Below are 25,395 nucleotides of genomic sequence, written 5' to 3' on the forward strand. Positions count from 1 at the left end.
AGGAAACTGCAACATCATTTTACAACCTGTTTCCTTAACAAAAACACACACACATTCACATATAATTCATGAATAGTTTTATCAAAGAGCACCAGAGGCAAAAACATCAACTATCTAAGAAACGTTTGATGTTTAATTGCCTCTGTTGCTGTTTTTTTTTTTTTTCAAAAGCCTAAATATTATTTAATTGACTTTTTATATATCAAATGAAGAGTTAATTCACTTGTGCATATTGCACAAACTAGATGCAGAAACAAACTAGAAATCTAAAAACTAAACTAAAAATGCACTGAAATGCACAATCAGATATGTAATTATATAGCACGGGATTCAAATCCTGAATTGACATTATATATAGAATACTATTCATAGCCAAAATAAAATGAACAACTATTATTTATGATAAAATGTTACTTAAGTTAATTAGCTATTGCAGCATCTTGAGACCCAGTTATAATCTTTTTAATAATGACTTTTAACAGCATTACTGTTGCTATTTTAGAACATAAAGAGGGTGGAATTCCTTAATTGATACAATCTTTCATGTATAACAGTCATACAGTTTCAGTAGTTTAACTGGTAGGCCTAGAACATTTCACTAACAAGGCTGCAAGTTTAACTTACAGGGGTAATAAATAGTTTAAAAAGGTAATTTAATGTCACATTAAAAAAAAAAAAAACTGAAGGTAGATACAATGTAGGCTACATGAAAAGGTTAATGTTAGGGGTGCTCCGATCACGATCGGCCGATCGTTAATGCGCATTTCGTCAGTAAAGCCGGTTTTCTAATCAGCGGTTAATTCCATCAGGTGCGTGATTTCACATAGAGCAGCTGTTACTACACAGAGCCGTTGTTAACTGAGAAGATGGGCCAATAAACGCTGAAAATTAACGTGATTTGCGCATCTTCTCTATTAACAACGGCTCTGTGTAGTAACAGCTGCTCTATGTGAAATCACGCACCTGATGGAATTAACCGCTGATTAGAAAACCGGCTTTACTGACGAGATACGCATAACGATCGGCCGATCGTGATCGGAGCACCTCTAGTTAATGTGAAACTTTAAAATTAGAATATATATCCCCCACCACAGTATCTATCAATAAATCGAAAAGGTAGTAATATAATATACTTTTATATTAGCCTTTATTATTTAACTTCCAACGGTACTGTAATTAGTCAAATACGTAGTGAAAAGGTAAATGCGAATCCATTAAGATGACACTAGATGCCGCTGTTCTTTTAGCTACACCGACAGGCGAGCGAAGAAGTCTTGTCCTGTTTCGTGTGTTTCTGGGATACTGGCGGACTAAGTGTGCTCTGAATGTCATGGCGACCAACAGCGAGCAACTTTCCCGAGGTTTCGTAACGGATAAAACTGAAGAAATCCACAACACAGGTGAGTAAATGTGGGTGAATATTTCTCAAGAATAATGAGGGCGAAATGTAAGAATATGACCGAAATGGCCGTGCGTATGGCTGTATATTTGATGTTAAGCCGGTTACGAGCTGGATGCTAAGCTAATACAAGCTAACGAGTCTTTGTCCGCGTGTTCTGTGAGACGCTTATTCAGCCGTGTTTATTATGTATTGTTGCTTCCTACGCCTACATAACTTAATAATATCACAGGAAATATATATAATTATATTACACATGTAAATGAGCTGGCATTGTAGTTGCAAAGCACGTTTGTAAAGTTAGCCTGTGTAGCAGGCGCGTGGTGAGTTAACGCGCGGGAGCGCATCTCCATACTGTCTTTTTTATGAAGCAACGTGTAAAAAAACGAAAGATGTACTATATGTGTTTATATAAATGGTAGGTATGTTTTTGTTGTTTATTAAAATAACACTTACACACAACAATGTTATCTCTCCATGAGGTGCATAAAACCAAAACAATCACACGAGGTGTCTCGTGCGCCCGCTTGACCGTGTTAGCCGGGTTGCTTAACTGTCGTTTACGTACAAATATATATTATACAGTTACACAAATGTAGTATCTATGTTGTTTGGACTGAAAATGGGTAAAAAAAAAATGGTACCTAGTAACAAATTTGTGTAATGCTTAGGGGTAATTTGTCTGCATTGTCGGCAAGTGATAAGACCTTGAGTTGAGGGATGCATGATTTAATCAGCTAACATAGCCACCACTTAAAGTAAAGAATTTCCAGTCTGCCAATTTACCTGCTATTAATTTGAGAAATATTAGTCTCTATGAGAGTTACAACTACTGTAGCTACTGTCCTAGTCACACTGATTCAGTGTCCTTCTGCAACATCATAAATTATATAAAAATCGGGACTGTTTGAATAATTAATATTTTATAATCGTATGAGCATCATAAGTGATTTGCCAGGCTGATGTTATTATGCAACAGCTCTGTTGATTGAGTGCAAATAATCTGTATGTGCCAAGTGTGTCAGATATTATGTAACTAGCCCATAAAACATATGTTCATGTCTTTATGTAAGTCGCATTATAAGTATTTTAATTTTTTTTCAGGGCTCAATATTAAGGTTTTTTGCCCATAGTCATTCAGATTTGTGCTTACAATATTTTCACTAGCTGCATTGCAAAGCATTTTTTAGCAACATTTATATGAGGCAAACTATATTTAATTGTGCCTTAATAAATGTTGTTTTCTTTACAAATAAAAAATAAAATAAAATACTGTAAGGGCTATGTAATTGCATAAAGGTATAACTTCATAAAAAACACCAATGACAATTGGTGATTTGATTAGTTTTCAGTCTATCTTAACTGATGCTTCCAAGACATCTCAATTGTTCTTGCAGAATCGTATTGCTTTGGTGGCATAAATAAAATTCAAAACATCAATGTGTCACAGAAAACAAAATGATTGCATAAAATGTTTAGGATCACCACCATCCTTTTTTATTTATGTGGTGTTTTTTGGTTGGTTTGTTGAATTTATATGCATTTCTGTATTTGTTTTAAATGTAGAGTGAGAAAACGGGGTCAGAGCAAAGACTACAGAAATCATCACAAAAATTAAGATTGGGATTCAGTTTTTGAAATGGAGTGTGCAGTAAACACTGGTCCTGGTAAGTTACAAAGTCTTAGTCCTTTATACGGTCACAATTGTAGCATTTTGCTTTAATCATGTTGAAAATTGGTAATGGCAGAATGATTTTTGGAACAAGTGCTTTAAATGATATCATATATTCATACATTTTCAGAAGTGCCATATTATTAATTTATCTGATCGCTTACTTAAGTATATAATTTCTTCCTTGCTTTTCTCACAGGTAACATGACTGATTTTCCCAGTATATCTTTTTACATCTAAGTGTGGCATTTGGGGTTCACACTGTTAACACCAACTGTTATTATTTAGTTATTGTTGGCCATTTTTAAGGTGTAGCTAAGTCTGCATTATAATTATGTAGCTTATTTGTATACCGTTTATTATAATGGTTAGAAAACACTTGTTTCATGCTGTGGCTATAGTGTTCACATAAATTAGTTTGTAAACATTTTATGTTATCTCTACAGATGATGAGCCATCTGATACTGCTGTTCCGTATGAAGTCATTACTGTAAAGGATGAAAGTGAGACACCAAAAAAGAAAAACAAGAAGCATAAGAAACACAAAAGTAAAAAGAAACGTAAGAAGCGTAAGGGTGAAAAGGAGAGTAGCTCTGAATCAGGAGTTGACTCAGATGGTGATTCCCAAACCAGAACAAGGTGAGTTTTAGTTGCTTGACAATGCCGTTTTAAAAAAAAAAAAAAATTTTATGCTTTCAGTTTCTTTTTCATTAAAGCAAATATGTTTGTTTTTTACAGTGTGAAAAAAGATGGCTCATCTAACCCTGAGGCTGATGATCATGCGAATGCCACAAAAAACTGTATAGAAGGTATGTTTGTGTTTTCTCAATTAACAGATGATCCAGCAAATTATTATTATACATGTATGCACAATTTAAAACCCAATTTACTATGGGTTTTTATCTGAAATTTTGAGCACAACTATATGTGTCTTTACAGACCTCAGTGATGTGGAAGCTGATGCCAAGGTTAAAAAGCAGAAACATCGTGGTGGGAAAAAGAAGAAGAAAAAAAGACGGAAAGAGGAGGAAAAGCAGGAGAAAAAGTCCTCCTCTCGCTCAAGGTCAGCGAGTACCTCAGTGTCAGGGTCAGACTCAGAACCAGACTCCAAACAATCACAAAAATTGGAGGTAGCAAATTTAAAGATGGACAGAAAGTCACCTATCACTGCAGCTAAATTTTCAAAAGACAAATTTAAAGATAGCACAGCTCAGTTGGAAGATAAAAAGACAGAAATTACTTCTGATCACACTGAAGAAGCAAGTTTAAAATTAGGAGAAATAAAACCGATGTCTCCTGAGATTGCACATGCAATAATCACAGAGAGGGACATGAAGGTGGAAACTGTTGGGGAACATGAAAACTTTGGGAAAGCTCAAGAACTTCCTGATATTATCCCTAAGCAAGAGAATGTGCACAAAGAGCAAGCTGTCCAGAAGGACATTTCAAAGGAATCAAATGGGAATCAGAAAGAAAAGAAAAAACAGTCCATCTCCAGGTCAAGGTCAAGGTCACGATCGCTTTCAGACACTAAAGGGAAAAAATCCAAACACAGTTGCTCTAGAACTCCAAAGAAGTCATCTGGTAAATCAGGACGTCATAATGACAGATCATCTTCAAGGGACAGGTCTGTGTCTGGCTCTGGTGGGAAGGATAGAACAAAACGTAGAAGATCTAGGTCTCCAAGACGGTCCCCGTCCAAAGTAAAAAAGAAAACTGGACGGAGGTCAAGGTCACTCTCTGGAAGAAGAGCATATGGCTCTGACTCGAGGTCCCACACAAGGACCAAAAGATCCAGGACCAGGTCTCCACGACGTGGTCATCGTTCAAGATCTAGGTCAACTGGAAGATCAAGACGTTCACGCTCAAGATCAAAACAATCTATTTCACAGCGGAAGAATCGGCGCTCAAGATCAAGGTCCAGATCTGTACGGAGAGGAAGACACTCAAGGTCCCGCTCTCGAAAGAAAACTCCTCCTCGTTTGAGGCGGTCCAGGTCTAGATCTGTCCGAAGAGGCAGGCGAACTCGCTCAAGATCCATTGTGATCCTTAAGCGTTCTAGATCACGCTTGAGAAGAAACAGAAGATCTAGATCAAGATCTGCTCGCAGAAGATCAGGTTCAAGAAGCCCAAGACGTCAAAGTAAGTCTCGGTCACCTCAACGCACCAGGCCCTCTGCGTCACGTTCTCCGGCAGCCTGTCAAAGGAGGTCAAAATCTAGGAGCCCTCATAGCACAAAGTCACAGTCAGCATCTCCTCAACGACATAAAAGATCAAAGTCACGGACATCTTCACATAATTCAAAGTCTGAATCCCCAATATTAGGAAGAACTAAAAAGCAAAAAGGTACACCGTCAAGATCAGTTTCTCCGAGATGCACATCAAGATCAAGATCCATTTCTAGGGAGCGACAGTCATCAGATAGAAGTATATCTCCTACCAAGAGGGCACACTCTAAATCTCCGACAAAGGAGGAAAAGTCCTTAAAGGATAAGATTTTGAAAGATACCTCAGAGACTAAACAGCCAGTTTTAGATCCTGTGGAGGAAAATCTAGAAATAAAAGGGTCAGCAGGGTTAAGTGGATGGAAACCAGTGTCTACTGAATGTACATCTGTGCAAAATCCATCAAATGAAGATGTAAAATCATCAGAATGTGAAACACAAAGTAAAAACATTGAGCAAGAGCCCGAACATCCCTCTGAATGTGAAGGGAGATCAAACCGATCCAGATCTTTGTCCTCAGAGCCAGTTCCTCAACATATTACTGTAGGGACAGATCAAGATGATCGCTCAGGGAGCTCACGATCACCTTCACCGAGTAAAGTTAAAGAATCAAAGTCCTCCAACAGAACATCACCTGTTCGTAGAAAGCGCTCCAAATCAGCTTCTCCCACACAGAAAAGGCGATCCAAGTCTAAATCTGTCAGTAGCAAGAGGAGGTCAAGATCTCCTGTACGAAAACGCAAGTCCAGGTCTCCCTCACATAGTCGTAAAAAGAGGACAAAATCTCGGTCTCCTGTTCGGAAAAGAAGATCAAGATCAACCAATCGAAGGGCAAAATCACGATCAAAATCTCACACAAGAGCAAAGCGCTCAAAATCAAAGTCCCCCAAGCGGAAACGGTCAAAGTCTAGATCGCCAGCTCGAAAAAGAAGGTCCAAATCGCGTTCCCCTGCTAGAAAGAGAAGATCTCGTTCACGGTCAAGGGCTCGTCAGTCACGATCCAGAAGGTCACGTTCTGTTTCACGTCGGAGGAGACCAGCATTTCGTGGACGATCTTTTGATCGACGAGATCGATGGAAACGTGAACCAAGTCATTCACCAATTTTGATTCTCCGTAAGAGGAGGTCCACCTCAAGATCTCGTCGCAGTTCTAGCAAGACGCCACCACGTCTCACTGACCTAGGTAAATATGCTCTTTGCTCGGTTTCCCCTGCTTGTTGGCATTAATAAAATTAAGTTGATTTCAAAATAATGTCAACATAACTTTAATTGCCTCTCTCCTCAGATAAAGATCAACTTTTGGAGATTGCGAAGGCTAATGCTGCTGCAATGTGCGCTAAAGCCGGAATGCCCATACCTGAAAGTCTCAAGCCTAAGGCAATTCTGCAGTTACCTCTGCCAACCCCAGCTCCAACCCCATTGTCTTTGCCTCTGCCACTTCCTGTGCCCAATTTACCTATGAATCTGCCCATGGGTATACCAGGTATGACTGCAATGCCTAACATGACAATGAACGCTGCCATGGCAAGTATGACTGCAGCGACAATGACTGCTGCTCTCTCCAACATGGGTGCTCTGGCATCTATGCCACCGATGGCCCCACTTCCTACCATTACCAACAAGCCCCCTTCAGCACCTACACCTAATCTGGCTAGTATTGAGGAGGTGAAGAGGAAAGTGACTCAACAAGCTAACAGCATTAGCATCAAAGAGTTTACAGAGGTAAGATTTAAGTTCTGTCCCAGTTGCTAAATGAATAATCATACATTTTATATATATATATATTTATTGATATATGTGTATATATACTGGGTCTTAACAAAAATCTCAATGGATTATTACATTTAATGGCAAAAAAATTATGTTTGAAAATGTAAACTGACATTTCCTTAAAATCATTTTTTGTTGGCGAAAATACTAGTGGCCTAAGACACACACACATATATATATATATATATATATATATATATATATATATATATATATATATATATATATATATATATATATTAGGGCTGGGCAAGTTAATGTTATTATCATGTTAACGCATTAATTGATTTTTTTTATTGCGCATTATTGCAGTTTAATATTATTATGAAAGTCCGTTGCTCACTGTCTCTGAAAACACATACAGACAAATCATGGGTCACAGGAGGGGATGCTCCAGATCAGATTATTTAGGCTAAGCGTCAGCATTCCCAAACCACTCTCCAATGTTATTTTTAACAGAAAAGAATGCAATGATCATGTAATCATGAATTTATAAGTTAGAAATTGGAAGCTTCCGATAGCATCCCTATCACAATATATTGTTTTACAGGTCTATCACTTTTGTCACTCAAAAATATTCACACAATCATGCACCCCATATCAGATGTTCTGCACTCCGGCACGGTTAGCGCTAACACTCACTGATCTATAGTCAGGGACTGCTAAACGGATTGATCACACTAGTCAAACCAGGCTTATAGCAGCAGGCCTATTTTTAAATTAAGTGCACAATACACTACTTTTAAATGCAATATTAGTTTTGTGCATAACAATGTGATTAACTGCGATGAATCAATGACAATAATGTGATTAATTGTGATTTTTTTTTAATGTAATTGTTGCTCAGCACTTGTATGCATGTATATATGTGTGTATATATATATATATATATATATATATATGTATGTATGTATGTATGTATCTATATATATTATGAAATTAATACTTTAACACAGATACTTTAATCAAAAGTGACAAGTAAAGGCATTTACAGTGTTGGAAAATATATAAATATAAAAACAAAATGTGTTTGAGGACCAAATCAGCATATTAGAATGACTTCTGAAGGATTATGAGACACCGAAGACTGGAGTAATGGCTGCTGAAAATTCAGCTTGACCACCTCAGGAATTAATTATTTAAAAAAATATATTCAAAAAGAAAACAATTTTATTTATTTTTTTCACAATATTAAATTTTCACTGTAACTTAGATCAAATAAAAGCAAGCCTTTGGGAGCATTTACGCTTCTTAAAACATAAAAAAAATTAATCTTACCAAGACCTGATATATCCATTTAAAAACAATACTTATATTGTTAGTACTCTTAGTATTGTTTTTTTTCCTAATCTTTTTTTCAGAAATGTAAACAGATTGCTGAGAGCAAGGAGGAGATGAGCATTGCACGGCCACATGTTTCAGATGATGATGATGATGATGAGAGACGGGTGAGTATTCATGCTTAAATTTAGAGCCGCAAAACATCTCCATTTTTAAACCAAGTATGTACAAGTTTTGAGAGAAAATGATTGGTGAAATACTGCTTTTGGCCAAAACTTTTAATTGCAGTTTTTGGTCTCCTAGAATTAATCATGTTCTAGTTTTAACATTTTCTATCGGTTGCCTGTATTTACTTCTTGTTAATGTTTTTTTATTTTTTAACTCTTTTGCAGTAACCCACTGTCCTTCTGCTGCATCTCGAATATAGTCCTGATGATGGACACCTGCGGCTTGTATTTAGGATGGATTCTGCTAGAGGATTGCATTCTTCATGTAAATAAAGCTTTTGTTTGCTCACAGGAGAAGGACATTAGAGCATCTGGACACTTGAAGCTACACTGTTTTCAGTCATCTTTAAATTGTCAGTTATTGGAACAGCTGCAAGCTACAGGAACCTTTTTTTCTTTTTCTTTTTTTACCTTGGACTACAAACTACCACATTGGACCATTCAGTATGTCTAAAAGTAGAACAAAGGGGCTGAAGTGTTGAACAGACATACTACCTGCCCAGACTGACAGTGAAATGTTTTGCTTTCAGGCTTGTTTTTACCTTCACTACATATGGTGCCTCTTGATGCCATTGAAGAAGGACCTCTGGTAGATTTAATTCAGATTTATAGGTGTACTTAAAAGAAAGAACTGATTTTGTGGTGTAGTTTAGATCACAGGTAAGGTCTGTTGGTACACACTTTCAGAGCTTTCTGTTAACGTACAGAGACATGATCATTTTAGAAGGTTTTTTTTTTTTTCCTGTCATTTTAAAATTAATGAAGTGTTAGTCACTTGTTTAAATACATTAAAGATAATTGTTTTTGTTCATTAACACTTTTGTGAATTTTTAAAGCAAATTAAATGTTGAGTTTCAGAGTTGTGGATGTACTTGAGTGCTATACTTAACAGATGATGTTTGCATTGATGTGCATTGTAAGGGTTCTGACCACATCCTTTATTAACATTGGTTAAACCTTGCTGTCCTGCTTGATGGTAACTGGCATTGTGGCAAAATTCACAGATAATGACTCATTGATGAGATTAAAGGTTTCTATTCTTATTTTTAGTCTTCTCATATAGTGCATCCTTGTATATGACAGACCACGTTGCAGTTGTGTGGTATACAATGCTGTTTTATCTTTGTGACTGAAATATTTGACCCAGCATAGCTGCAGGGTGGGATGCTGTATTTTCAGGAGTGAAAACATCACCCATCACTATTCTAGATAAAGGGTGATTAAAATGCATAAGATTGTTTAGACACATGTACTGTATATTGTGTAGGTGTGTGTTTTGTCTGAATTATTATTATTATTTTTTACCTCTCCACCTCTACCTCTGTGTTCTATGGTGGAGACCACTTTACCGATTTATCTAAAAAAAAAACATGATGATGGCACAGCTCCTACTAATTAACTTAAAAATATTTAACTCTTTAAGGTCGATACATGAAGATTCATTGTTAGAGTATGTTTAACAAGATGGAATTTTCCACACAAAATAGTTGATAGGTTTGTCACAGTATTGTTGTCCACATTTAAGAAATGATCCGAACTTCTGTACAGAATTTCTTTACACTCCATTAGATTAATTAACAAGCATTGGGAATTATAATTATTTCGTTTTGCCAGTATTGTTTATTTTAAGGGACATTTCACCCAACAGTGAAATTATTGTCACCATTTATCCACCCTCATGTTGTTCCGAACCTGTGTGACTGACTTTTTCTGCAGAAAGGTTTGTGTTAACATGAGGATGAGTAAATGATGGCAATTTCCATTCCTGGACTATCCCTTCAATTAGAAATCTCTCATAAAAAAAAAAAAATAGGATGGCCATGCTGAAGTTTTCTTAAGGATAGTATAAAAAAGGTACAAGCCCACATTCCTTGCATAAAATGTGAAACATCCTCAGTTTTGACGAAGCATTTTAATCCTTTCCATCACATTGTGAAAAATAATGGCACACTTTGTATATAATGCAACTTCAAATATTAAAGGAAACAATCTACATAAATTGAAAATGTGTTTTCTTTTCTAATCAGTTATATTGGAAAAGAATTGTCACCTATGAAATCTTTAGAAAAATCATTGATTTCATCTGTTTTCATTTGAGAAAAAAAAACGTACAGTACAATTGACATCGACACTTATCAAATTTTAAAGTTTTCATTGTTCATTTTTTTTTTTTTTTTTAAGAAGCTGGAGATAATTTATAGCTTGACAATCCACACCTGTCAGATTGTGATTCCAACAAAAAGTAGTGTTAAGACTCAATAAAAAAATCTACTTATGTTAATAAAAGATCACATAAAACATCTTAACAATTAATAATTCCTATATCTACAATATAAAAAATGGAATAGCTCTGTTTGAGTGGTAGTATCTAGAATTTACTAAGTTTAAAAGATCACAAGTGAAAAAATGCCTTCAATAAGACAAAAACGTCCTGATAGTGTAATCTGTCTCAAAGGACTAATCGTCTCTCCAATTCCAGCATTAGCCGTTCAGTCTTTGAAGTAAACGGGCAAGCAATAGTTAGTTAATAAATTAACCGCTCAGTGATTTTAATCATAATTTTTATGCAACCTGTTTATAAATACAGTTATTTTCAAGGATATCTTACCGCCCCCTGCTGGAATCATTGAATATGTAGAAATTAAAGGAAACGGGAAGTAGTCGAATGCAAACGTCGATTGCTGCTTTCATTAGTAAATGAGGTTACTTATTCTTATAATACTCAGGCTAAAGGTCAAACATATAGTTTACAGTTAAAAGAATAACTGTACACGTCATATTTAAATCGGTTCCCAAAGTGAGCGTGAGGCTAGTGACATTTTCATACAGTATGGACAGATAGCTTAGCTTGTCACGCCATATGCTTAATACCAGTAACGTTACAGGAGGAATTAAACTTTTTTTACGACCTGGGAGTAGTTTCTTATCTGTTCCCATAATACATGATGCAGCAGTCGAATAATGAGAACAGCGAGGCAACAGTGGACGTGCATTTTACCGACTTGACTGATTCACTGGTGGCCTGGAAAGTTCCTGTGGATGTTTTTGCCATTGAAAACCCTTTAAGAGTGAGTAATAATGAATTCACACTCCTGTATTCCTCTCAAGAATCTTATTTAGGCCTGAAATGCATGAATAACTAGGATATATAGATTCAGATATCAAGATGCATTTAATTACGGCATATGTTCATATATTATCAAAACAATTTTAATATGTAAAATCATTGCATTGAATATCAAATAATCAAACCAAGTAGAATATATGTTAAAGAAAGAGCACCAGCACACTTTTTAAACAAAACATCTCACAAAAAAAAGAAAGAAAGATGTGTTTTATGTTGTAAACCAATAGATCAACTTGGACACTTGTCAAACATAATGCCTTAATGATTAAAAAAAAAAAACTCTTTCTTGTCAAACATAACGGACAGATCCATATTTAATGTGATGAACTACACATAAATTGGCATTTGTTTTCTTGGTTTAAAAATAAAAACATGTATAGGCTATTGTATCTTTATATCATGTTTATATGGCTGCATATTCATGCTGCAAATGTGTCATTCCACTTTGTTCAAAAGATGCTCTGTTGGATTGAGATCTGAGGGATCTGGGGATAGTTGCATAAACCTACTGTAGCCACTATGTTAAGGACCGTGTCTTAAAGGGATAGTTCACAAAATAAAAAAAGTTTATCTGCTTACCCACAGGGCATCCAAGATGTAGGTGACTTTGTTTCTTCAGTAGTACATAAACTAAGACTTTAAGCTCAAACCATTGCAGTCTATCAGTCTTATAATGTAAGTGGATGCGAATCATGGCTAAACATTCAATAAAATAAAAAAACACAAAACCAAATTAAACCCTGCAGTTCGTGATGATACAGTGATGTTTAAAGACAGAAAAAGATTGTCAGATTATGGCGTATTGGAGACTTTTAAGCGCATTAACGCCACCTTTCTCTCAAGTGGACCTTTGACATTCCTAATTGAGAATTTAGATAGTTGTCCATAGACAATGGTCCATTTGAGAGATAGGTGTTGGTAATGCACTTAAAAGTCTGCGATCTGCCATAAGCAAATAGAAGATGCCTCACACTCAGGCTATGTTTTGAGGAGGTGCACAGTTCAGACAGTTCAGACACTGCAGTGCATTAGAGGTAAAACATTACATAAATACTTTTCATTTTCTTCTACAGACTGATCATTTTCTGTCTTTACACATCGATGTATCATCACAAGCTGCAGGGTTTAATTTGGTTTTGTTTGTGTATCTTTTTCTTTTTTTTTTCTTTTTTTTTTTTAGTTTTATTGAATGTTTCAGCCTTGATTCCCATCCACTAACATTATAAGACTGAAAGACTGCAACGGTTTGAGCTAAAAGTCTTGGTTTGTGTTCTACTGAAGAAACAAAGTCACCTACACCTTGGATGCCCTGGGGGTAGGCACATAAACATAACATTTTCATTTGTGGGTGAACTATCCCTTTAAGAACAAGTTTGACCAACTAGCACTTAGGTAAGGTGGGAAGAAGTCTTATTTTTCAGATTCAAGTTAGACAAAGCAACTTTTTAATACAAACGTTTAAAAAAAGTTATGACCAGTCTTAAAGAAAAAAAAAATAGATGACTAACTTTTAAGACTAGTCTAAGCCTTTTATGCAACCAGACCCAGTTGACAGTGAGCTCATGGAACCAGAGATAACTTGCTTTGTGACATGGGACTTTATACTGCATAATCTTCACAGTAATCTTATTTAATGAGCCGTAAGTAGATATAATCTTTTTCCTAATGATAGGATGCAAGCATCAGATTTGATGATTAGGCATTCATGAGATGGTTGAACTTGAATGACTGTAACTGTGAAAAAGACTGGCTTTTCATTGGTATAAAATAAATTCTGTTTACCAGGTTTTTGGAAAATTTATGCAGAATTGGACATCAGTGGTGTGACTTGAATTTATTTTTTTCCTAATCAAACAACATAATCATTTTAAAAGTTTTTGTGTCAGTTCAGAAGTTTTGTGTGGTTTTGTTTCTTATTCTTCCAAATGAAGCATTTTAAATATTTAGCTATTTGTCTTGAAAGTATAACCTTACATACTTCCTCCATAATTTGTTTAACGTCAGTTTATGATGTATTGCAGTAGCCGTGCTTTCAAGAAATGGAAACTTATTATATACCCGCAGTGTCCCTTGAGTTTAGGTCTGAAATATTGGAGTACTTTACAAGTCAAGTAGCTGAGTAAATAAACATAGCAATAAATAAAAAAAAGCATATTGTACTAATTTGTTTGGCATTTTTCTACAAGATGATTGTGAAATTCCAGTGGAGAATAGGTGTGTTTGTCTTGGCTGAATAAATTTTCCACTTGACATCACCTTTGTTGAGCTGTTACACAAACCCTGGCCGTCAGACATCCTTAAGTCAAGTTGTAGACATTGTTATTATAATGTAGAACAATGACCTGCTGTTTCTTGCTGCTCTTTTTATATAGTTCAACTCAAGATATTGATTTACCACAGTGATGCACAACAGGTTTTGTTAGTTTGTCTCATGGTAAAGGAGTATTTGTTAATGAGGTTTTGGTATGTAATGCACAATTAAGCAAGCACTTACTGTATATCCAAAGACTAAAAGTTGTCTAAAGTACAGCTAGGTTAATTCTGTTGTCTATAGTACAGCTAGGTTAATTCTGCGCTTAGGCAACAGGTCTCTGGCATGTGCAGGTTTCCAAACAGGATGGAAATCTTGAGTTAAATGGAAATGGGATGAGAGCAAAATAAAAGTGATAGGAAAATAGTCTGCTGCTGAGAATGGAGAAAATTGAAAATCTATTCCGTTGTGTTATGCAGTGTGGAAACAGGAAGCAAGTTCTAGGACATGTATAATGTGGATGCCAACATATGGTTAGAGAAAAAGGTCATATAATCACCACCAGACAGACCAGACCAGAGTGGGGGTCAGCTTCGCAAAAATTTCTTTAATACTCCGTTCTCCAATGGTAGATTATTTAACATATTGGTTCTCTCTTCTGGTCCCCATTGACTTCCTTAACATATTTGGTTAAATGGCTGTTGTTGTTTCGTCTACACAGTGGAAGTTTAAAGTGGTCCTAGTATTCTCTTTTACAGTGTCTTGAATTTGTTTTGGGGGTGTACTGGAACATGTTCTTATGCCTGGTGGTTAGAAAAATGCATTATTTTTTATTTTTTACATAATTTACATTATTTCAATACATTTTCCCCATATATTCAAGCCTAAAATTCAAGGCTTTATTGAATGTAGTAATTCAAGCATTGGAAATATTATACGAACATTCTGCTGCCATTTTTTTCTGCCGGTGCGACAAATTTTTGTTAGCGATTGCACTGGCGCAACCACCATGTTGCCCAACTCTTAAGCTCTGCCATTATAGTTGTATTTGAGAAATTTCAAAAGGCAAATAAAATGAAAGTGAAACTAAACTGCACTACGTTTCAGCTGCACTGCGCGAACCGTTTATCAGCTCGAAACGAGATGTAAACAAACTTGTCCAAACTAAGGACAGCTTTACTCAGGAGCCAAAGTTGATTTCACAACACTGTTATGGCACAGACAGATGCAACAGTGCTGCGAGATCCAGTGAGAGACGTTTTAATTTGTTTCACAATGATTGGTTACTCCGAGATTTAGTGAGAATCATTCAAACTCTGCAGAGAAATCTCTGTTATAAACAGTGCTGAAATACGTCAGGAAACCAGAAGTGTAACGCTAACTGTAACCATGGTGTTGAGGTAGAAATAGGCGAATGCATTATATCATTCATTTCGGGGTTTGTACTACCTTTCAAGCATTTCACACAACAATTTCCAGCACTTTAAAACTCGAAGATTATCCAGTTTGAATGTTATTTTTAATGGGATGAACAAAATGAAAGTGACGTGACATACAGCCAAGTATGGTGATCCATACTCCGAATTCGTGCTCTACATTTAACCCATCCAAAGTGCACACACACACCGTGAACACACACCCGGAGCAGTGGGCGGCCATTTATGTTGTGGCACCCGAGGAGCAGCTGGGGGTTCGCTGCCTTGCTCAAGGGCACCTAAGTCTTGCAATTGCCGGCCTGAGACTCGAACCCACAACCCTAGGGTTAGGAGTCAAACGCTCTCACCACTAAGCCACGACTTTATGCTTCGTCGTTAGTAAATATAAACAAAGTAAATATACTTTGTGGTAAACAAACATTTGTGTAAAATGTAAAAATTAAATCAAATCACAACGTTTTGGAAAGAACAAAACGTAGTGTTTACAACTGTGATGACGAGCGCTTATCAGGATCAACTAAACGCTGGGTTTTCAAAAGTATGCAAAATATGTAAAGGTTGCGTCATAGAATCTTTAAAATATGTCAGAGAGTTTTACACACCGGTCTGTTATTGTGGCGATATTTGCAAGCCCCGAAACATGCCGCTGAACGAAACGAACTGTGATTGGTTGTTTGACGTGTCAGTCAGGCAGGCCTTAGCCAAAGAAAGCTGCCATGAATTCTAGACCTTTAGCCGTCAGTATGAAGGGCTACGCAAGACTACCCAGTGCTACCAAATCTGCTCCTGGCACCACCATCTGTAGAACTTAGTGGCGCTGGTGCCACTGCTCTCAAATGTCAGTCTGGAGCCCTGCTTTAATAGTTGATTTAGTTTTACTAGTAATCTTTGTCTGGAGTATTTTCTACTGGTTTCACGGTCTAATTTTTCTGGAGGCAATAAATGTCAATGTTTTTCCCATTTTTTTTTTTTTTTTTTTCTTTTTTTTTTGTGGAGTTATTCATAGTCAGCTAATTGTCTCCTGATGAAAGAATCCACTTTGGTTGCTACTTTTTGTGGAAAGTCTGGAAAGAGTTTTGACACTTGCTATATGCAACCTGGGTCCTCAAGCCGTCATAAACTCAGATGGGTGTCTAGTCAGTGGAAAATGTGAGCTGTTCTCTTTTATAAGTGTCAGATGAATTGACATTCCCTCAGCATTCTGATATCATAACCACAGCCAGGGTCTTATAAACAAAACACTGACATTTAGAAACATGCAACCCACTTCCTGAATTGGTGCTTCAAAACATGAAGTGTGCATTTTAAGTGGACAAGTCGGTGATATCAGCCTGTAGAAAGTAAAGTCATGGTCATACTTGTCCCATGACCCATTTCCCAACTTTGCACATATTCCTACGATGACCTCATTTGCCATGAAATTGAAATCAGATTCTTTTTTTTTCCATTACATTGATGACAGATGATCACTTCAATCGCCATTACTATGACAGAAAATAATGACTTCATTTACCCTTACATTGGGGTAGATAAGTTTGTAATTTGCCATTTGTCTAGATAATAATTCAGTTTTCTGATCTTTTACATATCCATTTGATCTATAGTCAGAGGTGCACATAATTTCTTTAGCCTGGTTCTGATAAGAGAACCTGGAGATTTGGTTTGGTTCTCACACTGCATATAGCGTGGCCCATTAAATGCAACTATAAAAAAATTATTAATAATAGTTATAATATTATTAAACTATTTAGTTTTTTATAAAATTAAATAATAGTAAACTAAATAATGGTGTGTGATATTATTAAAAATAAAAAGCAGTCCTAGTATTAAATACAAATGCATTTATTTTATAGTAAATAAACGTAAAAATAAAATGCTAATATTTCCTACTACTGTGTTTGCCTCTTTAAGAAGAATCACTTTATGTATTCCCCAATTTTTAAGTCATTTTGGAAAAAAGCGTCTAAAAAAAAAAAAAACATTTTCATCATATTCAAACTTAAAATCAGCATGCTTTTATTTTGGCGGGTTGCTGGCTTGTAAGTATACCCACTTCCGGATTTAGCACTGCTGCTGATTAAAGAGTGTCAGTGGATGAATGTCACTGTTTTGTATTGTGCTTTGAAATGATAGGCATAGACTGGTAATTGTGCATTAACAGCTGTCAAACATGTCGGTACGCAAATGCGCTGTCAGTATATATATATATATATATATTAGTGCTGTCAAAATTAGCGCGTTAACGCATTCGATTAATTTGAAATATTTAACGCGTTAAAAAAAAATAACGCAATTAACGCGGTTGCAGTTTTTTTTATTTCCAGTTGTGGCCTGTGTGTTCAACGTGCAAAGAAATATGGATTAGACCAAGGAAGGACTTTTAGACGGAAAGTTTCAGTATAAAACTCTGCCGGATTACTCTTCAGTCTGCCACAAGAAACATTACTCTTCATTCAGTCTGCCACAAGAAACAGCAACATTAAAATCATGAACTCAAATGTCATTGTTTAAAAAAAAAAAAAAAAAAACAATGACTGTAACAGTGCGTAAATCAGACCTTTCTGTAACGCTAACGTTAATAAGCTTAAACAAAAATAACGAAATAATTGTGTAGCGGAGTATTTTTTGAACACATTGCCGCGAACTGTCAATCACTCCTGTACGCGTGCATCACTGTCCTCCTCAGCTGCAGCAACTTGCGCTCTCTCTCTTCATCAAGCTTTAAAACAAAAAGGGGACAAAAATATCATATTGTCTTTGTGCATAGGCTATAGATTAATTAGATAAATGAATATCTAAATTTGTGCCTTGCCGTATACGGTATTTTTTTAGAACTTAGAAAAAAGATGCTGCAGCCAATGAACAGCCAGCGGGGGCTGCAGGACGACTCAACCTCCGCAGACAGTTTTTAATGTTTATCAGACAATAAATACTCAAGATTTTGCTTTAGTATAACTCACAACGAGTTTCACACACCTTCTCCGGCCACGTTGAGTTGTTGACACTTAACAGTGGGAAAAGAGACACATGCGCTATTCACTTGTATAACTTAAGGGTGAATGGGTAATGTAGTTTCTGCTCTGGGTGGGATGAATTAGGAAGCTTGCATTATGAAGGGCGCTCTGAAAATCGGCAGTGCAGGTAAAAGATTAAAACGTCTATTAAAACAGATGTCCAAATGAGCGTACCGGTACGCTACAAGCACGTTCTGGGCGCACAGAGAGGTGGCGGTACGCTCAAGATCTATATTTGGAAGTGGCGGTACTGAGTACCAGTGGGTACCGGCCCACTTAAAGCACTGGCAATGACTATACTTTGGAATTTTTTTGCAGTCCACTTAGAATTCAACATGGAAATCATTTTTGTTTTTTATTGGCATTGATTGTTTTGAAATTCAAATGGTACTTACATGCCTGTGTTTTTATTTCTGTAATAAATATGGCTTTCAAGCCAACAGTTAATTTGGAGGATATTGATGGTTTATTGCAGGTATGTTGTTTACATGAGAAAATCTGTGTTACAAGTTAAACAAAAATTCCAATAAACAATCATATTTTGAATTTAAATAGTTTCTTTGTCTTGAGTTTACATCAATTATTTACATTTTACATTTAAATATCCAAAAAGTTTCAGTCTTTTAATTGCGATTAATCGCGATTAATTTTAAAAAATTGTGCGATTAATTAGTTAATTTTTTTTAATCGATTGACAGCACTAATATATATATATATATATATATATATATTACGCATTTTTTATTTTGGTTGCACATGCGGACCTGCGGACCACTTATGTGCATCCCTGTCTATAGTGACATGACAGTAGAAAATGTCATTTTCAAGTATTTCAGTTATGAATACGTAGATGATAAATATATGAATTTAATTGACTTTATACTTACCGTAAATTAAGTAACAGTAAATCAAATTAATGCAAATTAGGTTAAACTATTATTATATTTAAAATAATTATTTTAGATTTGTTTTATAATAATTATATATATCTTTCTTTTTTTTTTTTTTTTTAAGTAAATATTTGCATAGATTATATTTTAATTGTATTTTGTCTTTTTATTTGGTATTACTTGGACGGCAAAATAAATAAGAATCTAAATGTGTCATTACAGTGATGATAACATGATTTGTCATTGCTTTGACAGACATAAACTATATTTTTGGCTTCTAGCTATTTAAAGATGATGAATTCAGCTGTTTGTGTTGTGTGCTTCTAAACAGAACTGAATGTTTTGTATGCATAATAATACCATTGCTTTCCACTCGTGTAAAAGCATACACCAGATACAGCAACAGAACTTAATGCTGTTCTGTTCTTCATTTTCCACCCTGTATTCCTTCCTCTTTGTCATAATTTGGTTTCAGGTTTTTGCTTTTCCATACCCTATGAGAAGCCTTGTTCCACTGGAACTGGATTCCCAGCTTTTGGACTAAAACATCTGCACATATGACTGACATATGCTTATAGCTAGTGTAGACATCTCTGTGCTTATCTCAGACAGGAAAGCTTTTACCAGATAGATGGGAAAATTTGAGTGAAAGAGAAAAAAGATAGATAAAAGAAATGTGAGTTTCAGAGTTAGTGCCATCCAGGTCAGTGGTATTTATTTTTTCTTTTCGGAAAGTAGTCTTTTATATTCACCACGGCTGCAATTATTGTATCAGAAATGCAGTTAAAACAGTAATATTTTGAAATATTATTAAAATGGATAATGATTGTCTTCTTTTTTTATTATATTTTTTAAATGTAATTCATTCCTGTGATGATAAAGCTGAATTTTCAAGTCAAGTCGTCATGATCAAAATGTCGTGCCTCACAGGACCACGGTGCTACATAAATACAGACATATAACAATGAAGTAAAATGGTATAAACCTATGAACAACTAACCTACTGACAGATTTTGACTGTAAATATACTATATATAAATATTTACTTATATGTAAGCTAAAAATACAGACTATATGAATGCTTTCACATAATACTATACCTATAAACAGCTAGCCTCCAGACAGATTTTGACTAATATATATATATATAAACAAAAAAAGAACAAACTATACAACTGCTACACATAAACACTTAACCTATTCACAACTAACCTCCTGACAGATTTTGAATATGAATATACTATGTGTAAATGTTATAGTAGAAATGTCAGCAGCCATTACATTACTGATCTTTTTTTTCATGATTCTTTGATTAATAGAAAGTTCAAAAGAGCAGCATTTATTTTCTATTATATTTTATGAATATATAATACACATACACACACACATACATATATATATATATATATATATATATATATATATATATATTAGTAATTGCAAAAATATATAGCAAATTGTGATGACCCAACACCGTACCAAAATGTGTTTACATTTAGCCTAGATGTTTAAAATGTCAATCATTACAAAATACATAAAAATTTATGTAAAGTCTACAGTTTGCTCAATTTGTCAAAGTGTTACTATTTGCATATAGCATTATTTTTTCCGTCCGCTGGCCACTAGCCACAGACCTGTGACCTATTTTTTGGATTGACAGCGTCTGTTTAATAGTGTTATTAAGCCTGTAAATGTCTAATAAATAAAGAGTAATAATAAATAAATAAATACAAGAAGCCTGTAAATGTTTCCAGTTAGTTTGAAAGGCCACACAGATGATGTTTATTTTAAAAGAGAATAACAGTTCATCTCTTTGCATCAGCTGCACTTTCGTCAGTTTCAGTATTTGGTGATAACAGTGTGTAGTACAGGAGGGTGAGAGAATATGGATTGTGTTCGTATTGCTTGCAAGATTCTGAGATAATAACATCATGCAGACATGTTACAAATAAACCTGATGTGAAAACCGAATGCCGCTTAAACGGATAGAAACTGAAAAGCTGCTCGTCAATAACAACAGTACAAATCCGCTGCCCCTGGAGTCAGACAGGAGAAAATGAACACCCATGGAAAGTATGCTGTGGGGAGCTTTTGATAACACAGCTGCCCTTCTGCCCAGCTCAGCTGATTTAGATTTTCCATCACAATGGGAGGGGCAGCATGAAAGAGACCTACAGTACTGTGTGATGAGCGATACAGATCATTGTTTTACCACACTGCATGTCCTGATACGGTATGACTGATATGAGCAGAGATTGGCTGAACTGGATCTGAGCTGCATGGAAAGCAGTGGCACATAGTTTCCAAGACTTGCACTTTCACTGTGTTTGTGTGTGAGAGAGAGTCTTTGATTAATCAGTAGAGCCATTCGTTTCGGTGCAGAATGGTAAAATGGGGCGGAGCCTGCTAGCTGAGTCACCCCTCCCATGCAGTGGGTGGAGCATGTTGTCGTGTGGCTGAGAGGGGCCTTTATATAAAAGGAGACGGATGAGTGAGATGCAGTCTTAGAAAGCTTGGTCGGTGGTGCAGGAGCACAAACTATTCCAGAAGATTCTGTCTCAATAAAATAGCGTTACGTAACCACAGTACGCGGACACAAGGGGGGGTTATTTTCTGTGCATTGCTCAGTTTGACCTATTTCCTTTGTGAAAATGCTCTAGGCTCTCTGCTGTACTGAGACCGTCTGAGAAGGACAGGAAGAGAAGCAGAAACGAAGAGGGCGATTTCGAAGCATTTGTTTCCTGAAGCAGGCTTCATTCGCGTCCTCACGCTGGGGAAGGCAAAACGGACACGTCTCAGCCCCTCCTGCCCTTTACATTCTCTAACCTCTCAAGTCCTCCGGAGGATCCGTCAGCGGGCTTCAGTCATGCATCTGAAAACCTTGAAGTGTAACCCTTTCTGCCTTATCGCTTCCTTAGAGGATCCAGATATGTTTAACAGACCTGAGCAGAGGGTAAGGCTTCACTGACATGGTGCCTTACAGTATCAAAATAGCTTTATGCTTCAATTAAATACTAGAATAATTAAGTCAAACTGCTAGAATGTATGTGTTTCAGCCATTAAGAATGAAAGAACGGATGATAGAAAGCTATCCAATAGCTCTCTGAATTCCCATGCAGTCTCTTGTCTTTAATTGATGACTTTAGTTTGTGCTTTCTGGGTGGTTTGTGTATTTAATTACCTACTTCTGTATGATTTATGTATTTAGCTAATTGACCTAGTTGGTTGGTTGTGGTAGTAGTGGTTAGGTCATGGAATAAGATGCTGTGGGAACATTTAATGAGTGTTTGGCTGGACAGTTTGGGGTTTTTGTATCTGACGTAAGCTCTTACGCACTCAACACCAATGCACAATAACAGGATTTGTGGATCATACCCTAATAAATCTCTGCATAGTTTGAAATGGTAAATCGGGACTCTTTCTGTCAGGTCCGGCTGCGTGTTCACAGCATGCAGGAAATCTCTGTTACCTTGGAAACCAATATCTTGCCGAGCACTGACAGACGTGGTCATTTTTAGGATGTGCATTAGATTAGGACTATGTGCGTCAGTACGGTTTAATATAGAAGGGTTTACTGAATATCAATCTGGCAGCATCCCCAAAAACAAGCTAAATGGATTCAGCACTGTAATGTCTTACGAGCGCAGGCTCACCACCATGGATGATAGTTGATCTAGTGGTTTAGACTTAAGGCTGCTTAGAAAGGTTGCCAGTCTGACTCCGAGCCTAAATGGGGGCACACTTAACACTTGAGATCAGATTGCGCCACAGGAAATGTTTATTTGGATACTCCTGAGTCCCACGTAATGTTCGTTTCCTAATTTCTGTTTCCATGAAGATATATAAAGTCAGGTATATTCATTAGAGATTTTTTTTTCCCCTCTCATCCACAGGCAAGTTTTGAGGATCTGTTCCATGCCTTTGACCGAAACGTCACCTTCCAGTACTTTAAGAGTTTTCGTCGGGTGAGAATTAATTTCACCAATGCTCTGGCCGCTGCAGAGGCAAGAGCAAAGCTGCACAAAAGTGATTTTAATGGCAGGGAGGTGCGACTCTATTTTGCCCAGGTATGTCACCTTAAAAGTAGCCTAATACATTAATATTGTGATCATATTTTGTAAAAAATTATATATATATATATATATATATATATATGTATATGTATGTATATGTCTTTTCACTTTTTCGTTTTGTAGGCTTTATTTTGCAATAATGACCATTTGTGACTGTACATTATTCTTTAATTGTTACTGTTTATTTTATCACGCCTAGTTAGGCCTACAGTGTACTGATTATCACCAAAAAAAAAAAAAAAAAATCTAATCTTTTTTTTTTTTTCCACCTTGCCTTCTTTCTAGTCTGTGCACATTGGCAGTCCACACCTGGAGCCTCCTAAACCAGATAAGCAGTTCCTCCTGTCCCCTCCTCCATCACCTCCTGTTGGTTGGGAGCAGTCAAAGGACGCCAAACCTGTCATTAACTATGACCTACTGTGTGCCATCGCCAGACTAGGGCCAGGTACGAAACATGTTTCTAAATGTAATCCTTTTTTTCTGAATGTACCATTAACAAAAAAAAATAGGTCATTGCATAAATTATTCATTTAATTTGACCTGCTTTCAACTTCTAATAATAAATTCTGTCTATTCGACAGGTGAAAAGTATGAACTTCAACCAGGAACTCCCACGACTCCCAGCGTGGTTGTGCATGTTTGCGAAAACAATCAAGAAAGCTCAGGAAATAAGGAGGATATGGATGAAGGCAGACGTCCACGTCCAAAAATCATCCAGACCCGTCGACCAGAATTCACTCCCTCTGTCATGCAGTGATCCTAGGGAACCTTTCATTGTGCCATAATCTTTGCTTTACTATCAAAGGACCCTCTGGGGGATCTGCCGTAGCATGCAGTTGGTCCAACAGACCACCAGAGGACACCTTAAGACAGAACCTCAGCCCTGTGGAGGGAGGCATAATGTAAATTTCCACCATCAGGGCAAAGGGGTCATTGCATGCAGTGGTAGAGTGACTCATTTTTTTGCAGATTGGGGGTTTTCAAGAGTGCTTCATTGGTAACTGTGGACATGGAGAACATGAGTCTCCTATTGTGTAGTGTGTGTTTTTTTTTTTTTTTTTTGTATCTTGGGAAGCATGTTGAATCCCAGTCAGTGATATGATTAGTTTATATTTCTATTTCTGTCATATGATTAGTTTATATTTCTTTTTAGTTTTAGCTTATATTTTCAGGCTCTTATTGAATCAAGATTACTGGAACTCGATGTAGAATAAATACTGATTATGAAGTAAATATTTTGTCACAAAACATGGGGGGATATTTTTCCCATTCATATGGCAATTGTAAATTTTGTTCCACCATGTGCCTCAGCATGTTCCTAAATTGAAGAATCACGATTAAGTGCTCTCGTTGTAAAACATTGTTTTAATTTGACTATATATCTACAGCTTAAGACTTGGCTTTTTTTTCTGGGGGAAGGAGAGTTAAACAAGAGTCCATTGTTTAAACGTTGTTTTAAAATCCTAAGGATGTACTGAAAGGTAAGGTCCTTAATTTCATCTGCTTGAGTTCTTTGTAGGACCATAACACTGTAATTAGTTATGATGGAGGACTGTTACCCTCTTTACCAGGATGAACACCAATTGATTTTATTACATTGAGCTTAATAATGTATTTCTGATGCCTTTTACTGGTCATGTCTGTATATAATAGTATATGCAGTTTTTTTTTTACTTTATTTTGAAACTGTCACTGGTTTGACAAAGGCTTGGGTGTTTGTCCTGTCAAACATGAATAACAGCCATAACATGTCATTAAAACAAATTTTGTTCTTCATTCGTGCTCTCCGTTTGACCTTTTTTTGAAGTGAAAGGGTATTTTAGTCTGTGAAATTGTGAGTGTTCTGATTTTCAGCCCACATGCCTCTCGAGTTTTATGCATTTAGCCATTTTCAAAAGATGACTCAGCATTCATCCAGTATGCTGGAAGTGCAGTACTGACGCAAGTCAGGGACTTTTCAAGGTGATGCCTCTTTTTTGCCTTGAAATAGAATCTGTGAGCCTCATGCCTGCCTGTCTCAATGTAAACCA

At 36.3% G+C, this 25,395-nt stretch overlaps 2 protein-coding genes across 4 annotated transcripts; both read left to right on the top strand.

Annotated features, from left to right (window-relative positions):
• The first annotated feature begins 1,095 nt into the window (after nt 1–1,095).
• On the top strand, nt 1,096–10,367 carry LOC128019993 (serine/arginine repetitive matrix protein 2). Its single transcript, XM_052606477.1, has 8 exons — nt 1,096–1,400; nt 2,966–3,066; nt 3,518–3,710; nt 3,810–3,880; nt 4,011–6,479; nt 6,582–7,018; nt 8,428–8,514; nt 8,740–10,367. The coding sequence occupies exons 2-8, from the start codon at nt 3,039–3,041 to the stop codon at nt 8,740–8,742; spliced, it is 3,288 nt and encodes a 1,095-aa protein (XP_052462437.1). The 5' UTR covers nt 1,096–1,400; nt 2,966–3,038; the 3' UTR covers nt 8,743–10,367.
• Nucleotides 10,368–11,202: 835 nt separating this feature from the next.
• On the top strand, nt 11,203–25,141 carry LOC128019994 (calcipressin-1). 3 transcript variants are annotated; one of them, XM_052606480.1, is made up of 5 exons: nt 11,205–11,642; nt 21,953–22,245; nt 23,186–23,359; nt 23,651–23,810; nt 23,947–25,141. In XM_052606480.1, exons 2-5 carry the CDS (start codon nt 22,159–22,161, stop codon nt 24,120–24,122), a joined length of 597 nt encoding a protein of 198 aa, XP_052462440.1. In that variant the 5' UTR covers nt 11,205–11,642; nt 21,953–22,158; the 3' UTR covers nt 24,123–25,141. The 3 variants fall into 3 exon arrangements, with proteins under 3 accessions (XP_052462438.1, XP_052462440.1, XP_052462439.1); XM_052606478.1 differs by lacking the exon at nt 21,953–22,245 and having other exon boundaries at nt 11,203–11,642; XM_052606479.1 differs by lacking the exon at nt 11,205–11,642 and having other exon boundaries at nt 21,781–22,245.
• The last annotated feature ends 254 nt before the right edge of the window (nt 25,142–25,395 follow it).

Source organism: Carassius gibelio, chromosome A9 (genome assembly GCF_023724105.1).
Source record: "Carassius gibelio isolate Cgi1373 ecotype wild population from Czech Republic chromosome A9, carGib1.2-hapl.c, whole genome shotgun sequence".
NCBI classification, from domain to species: Eukaryota; Metazoa; Chordata; class Actinopteri; order Cypriniformes; family Cyprinidae; genus Carassius; species Carassius gibelio.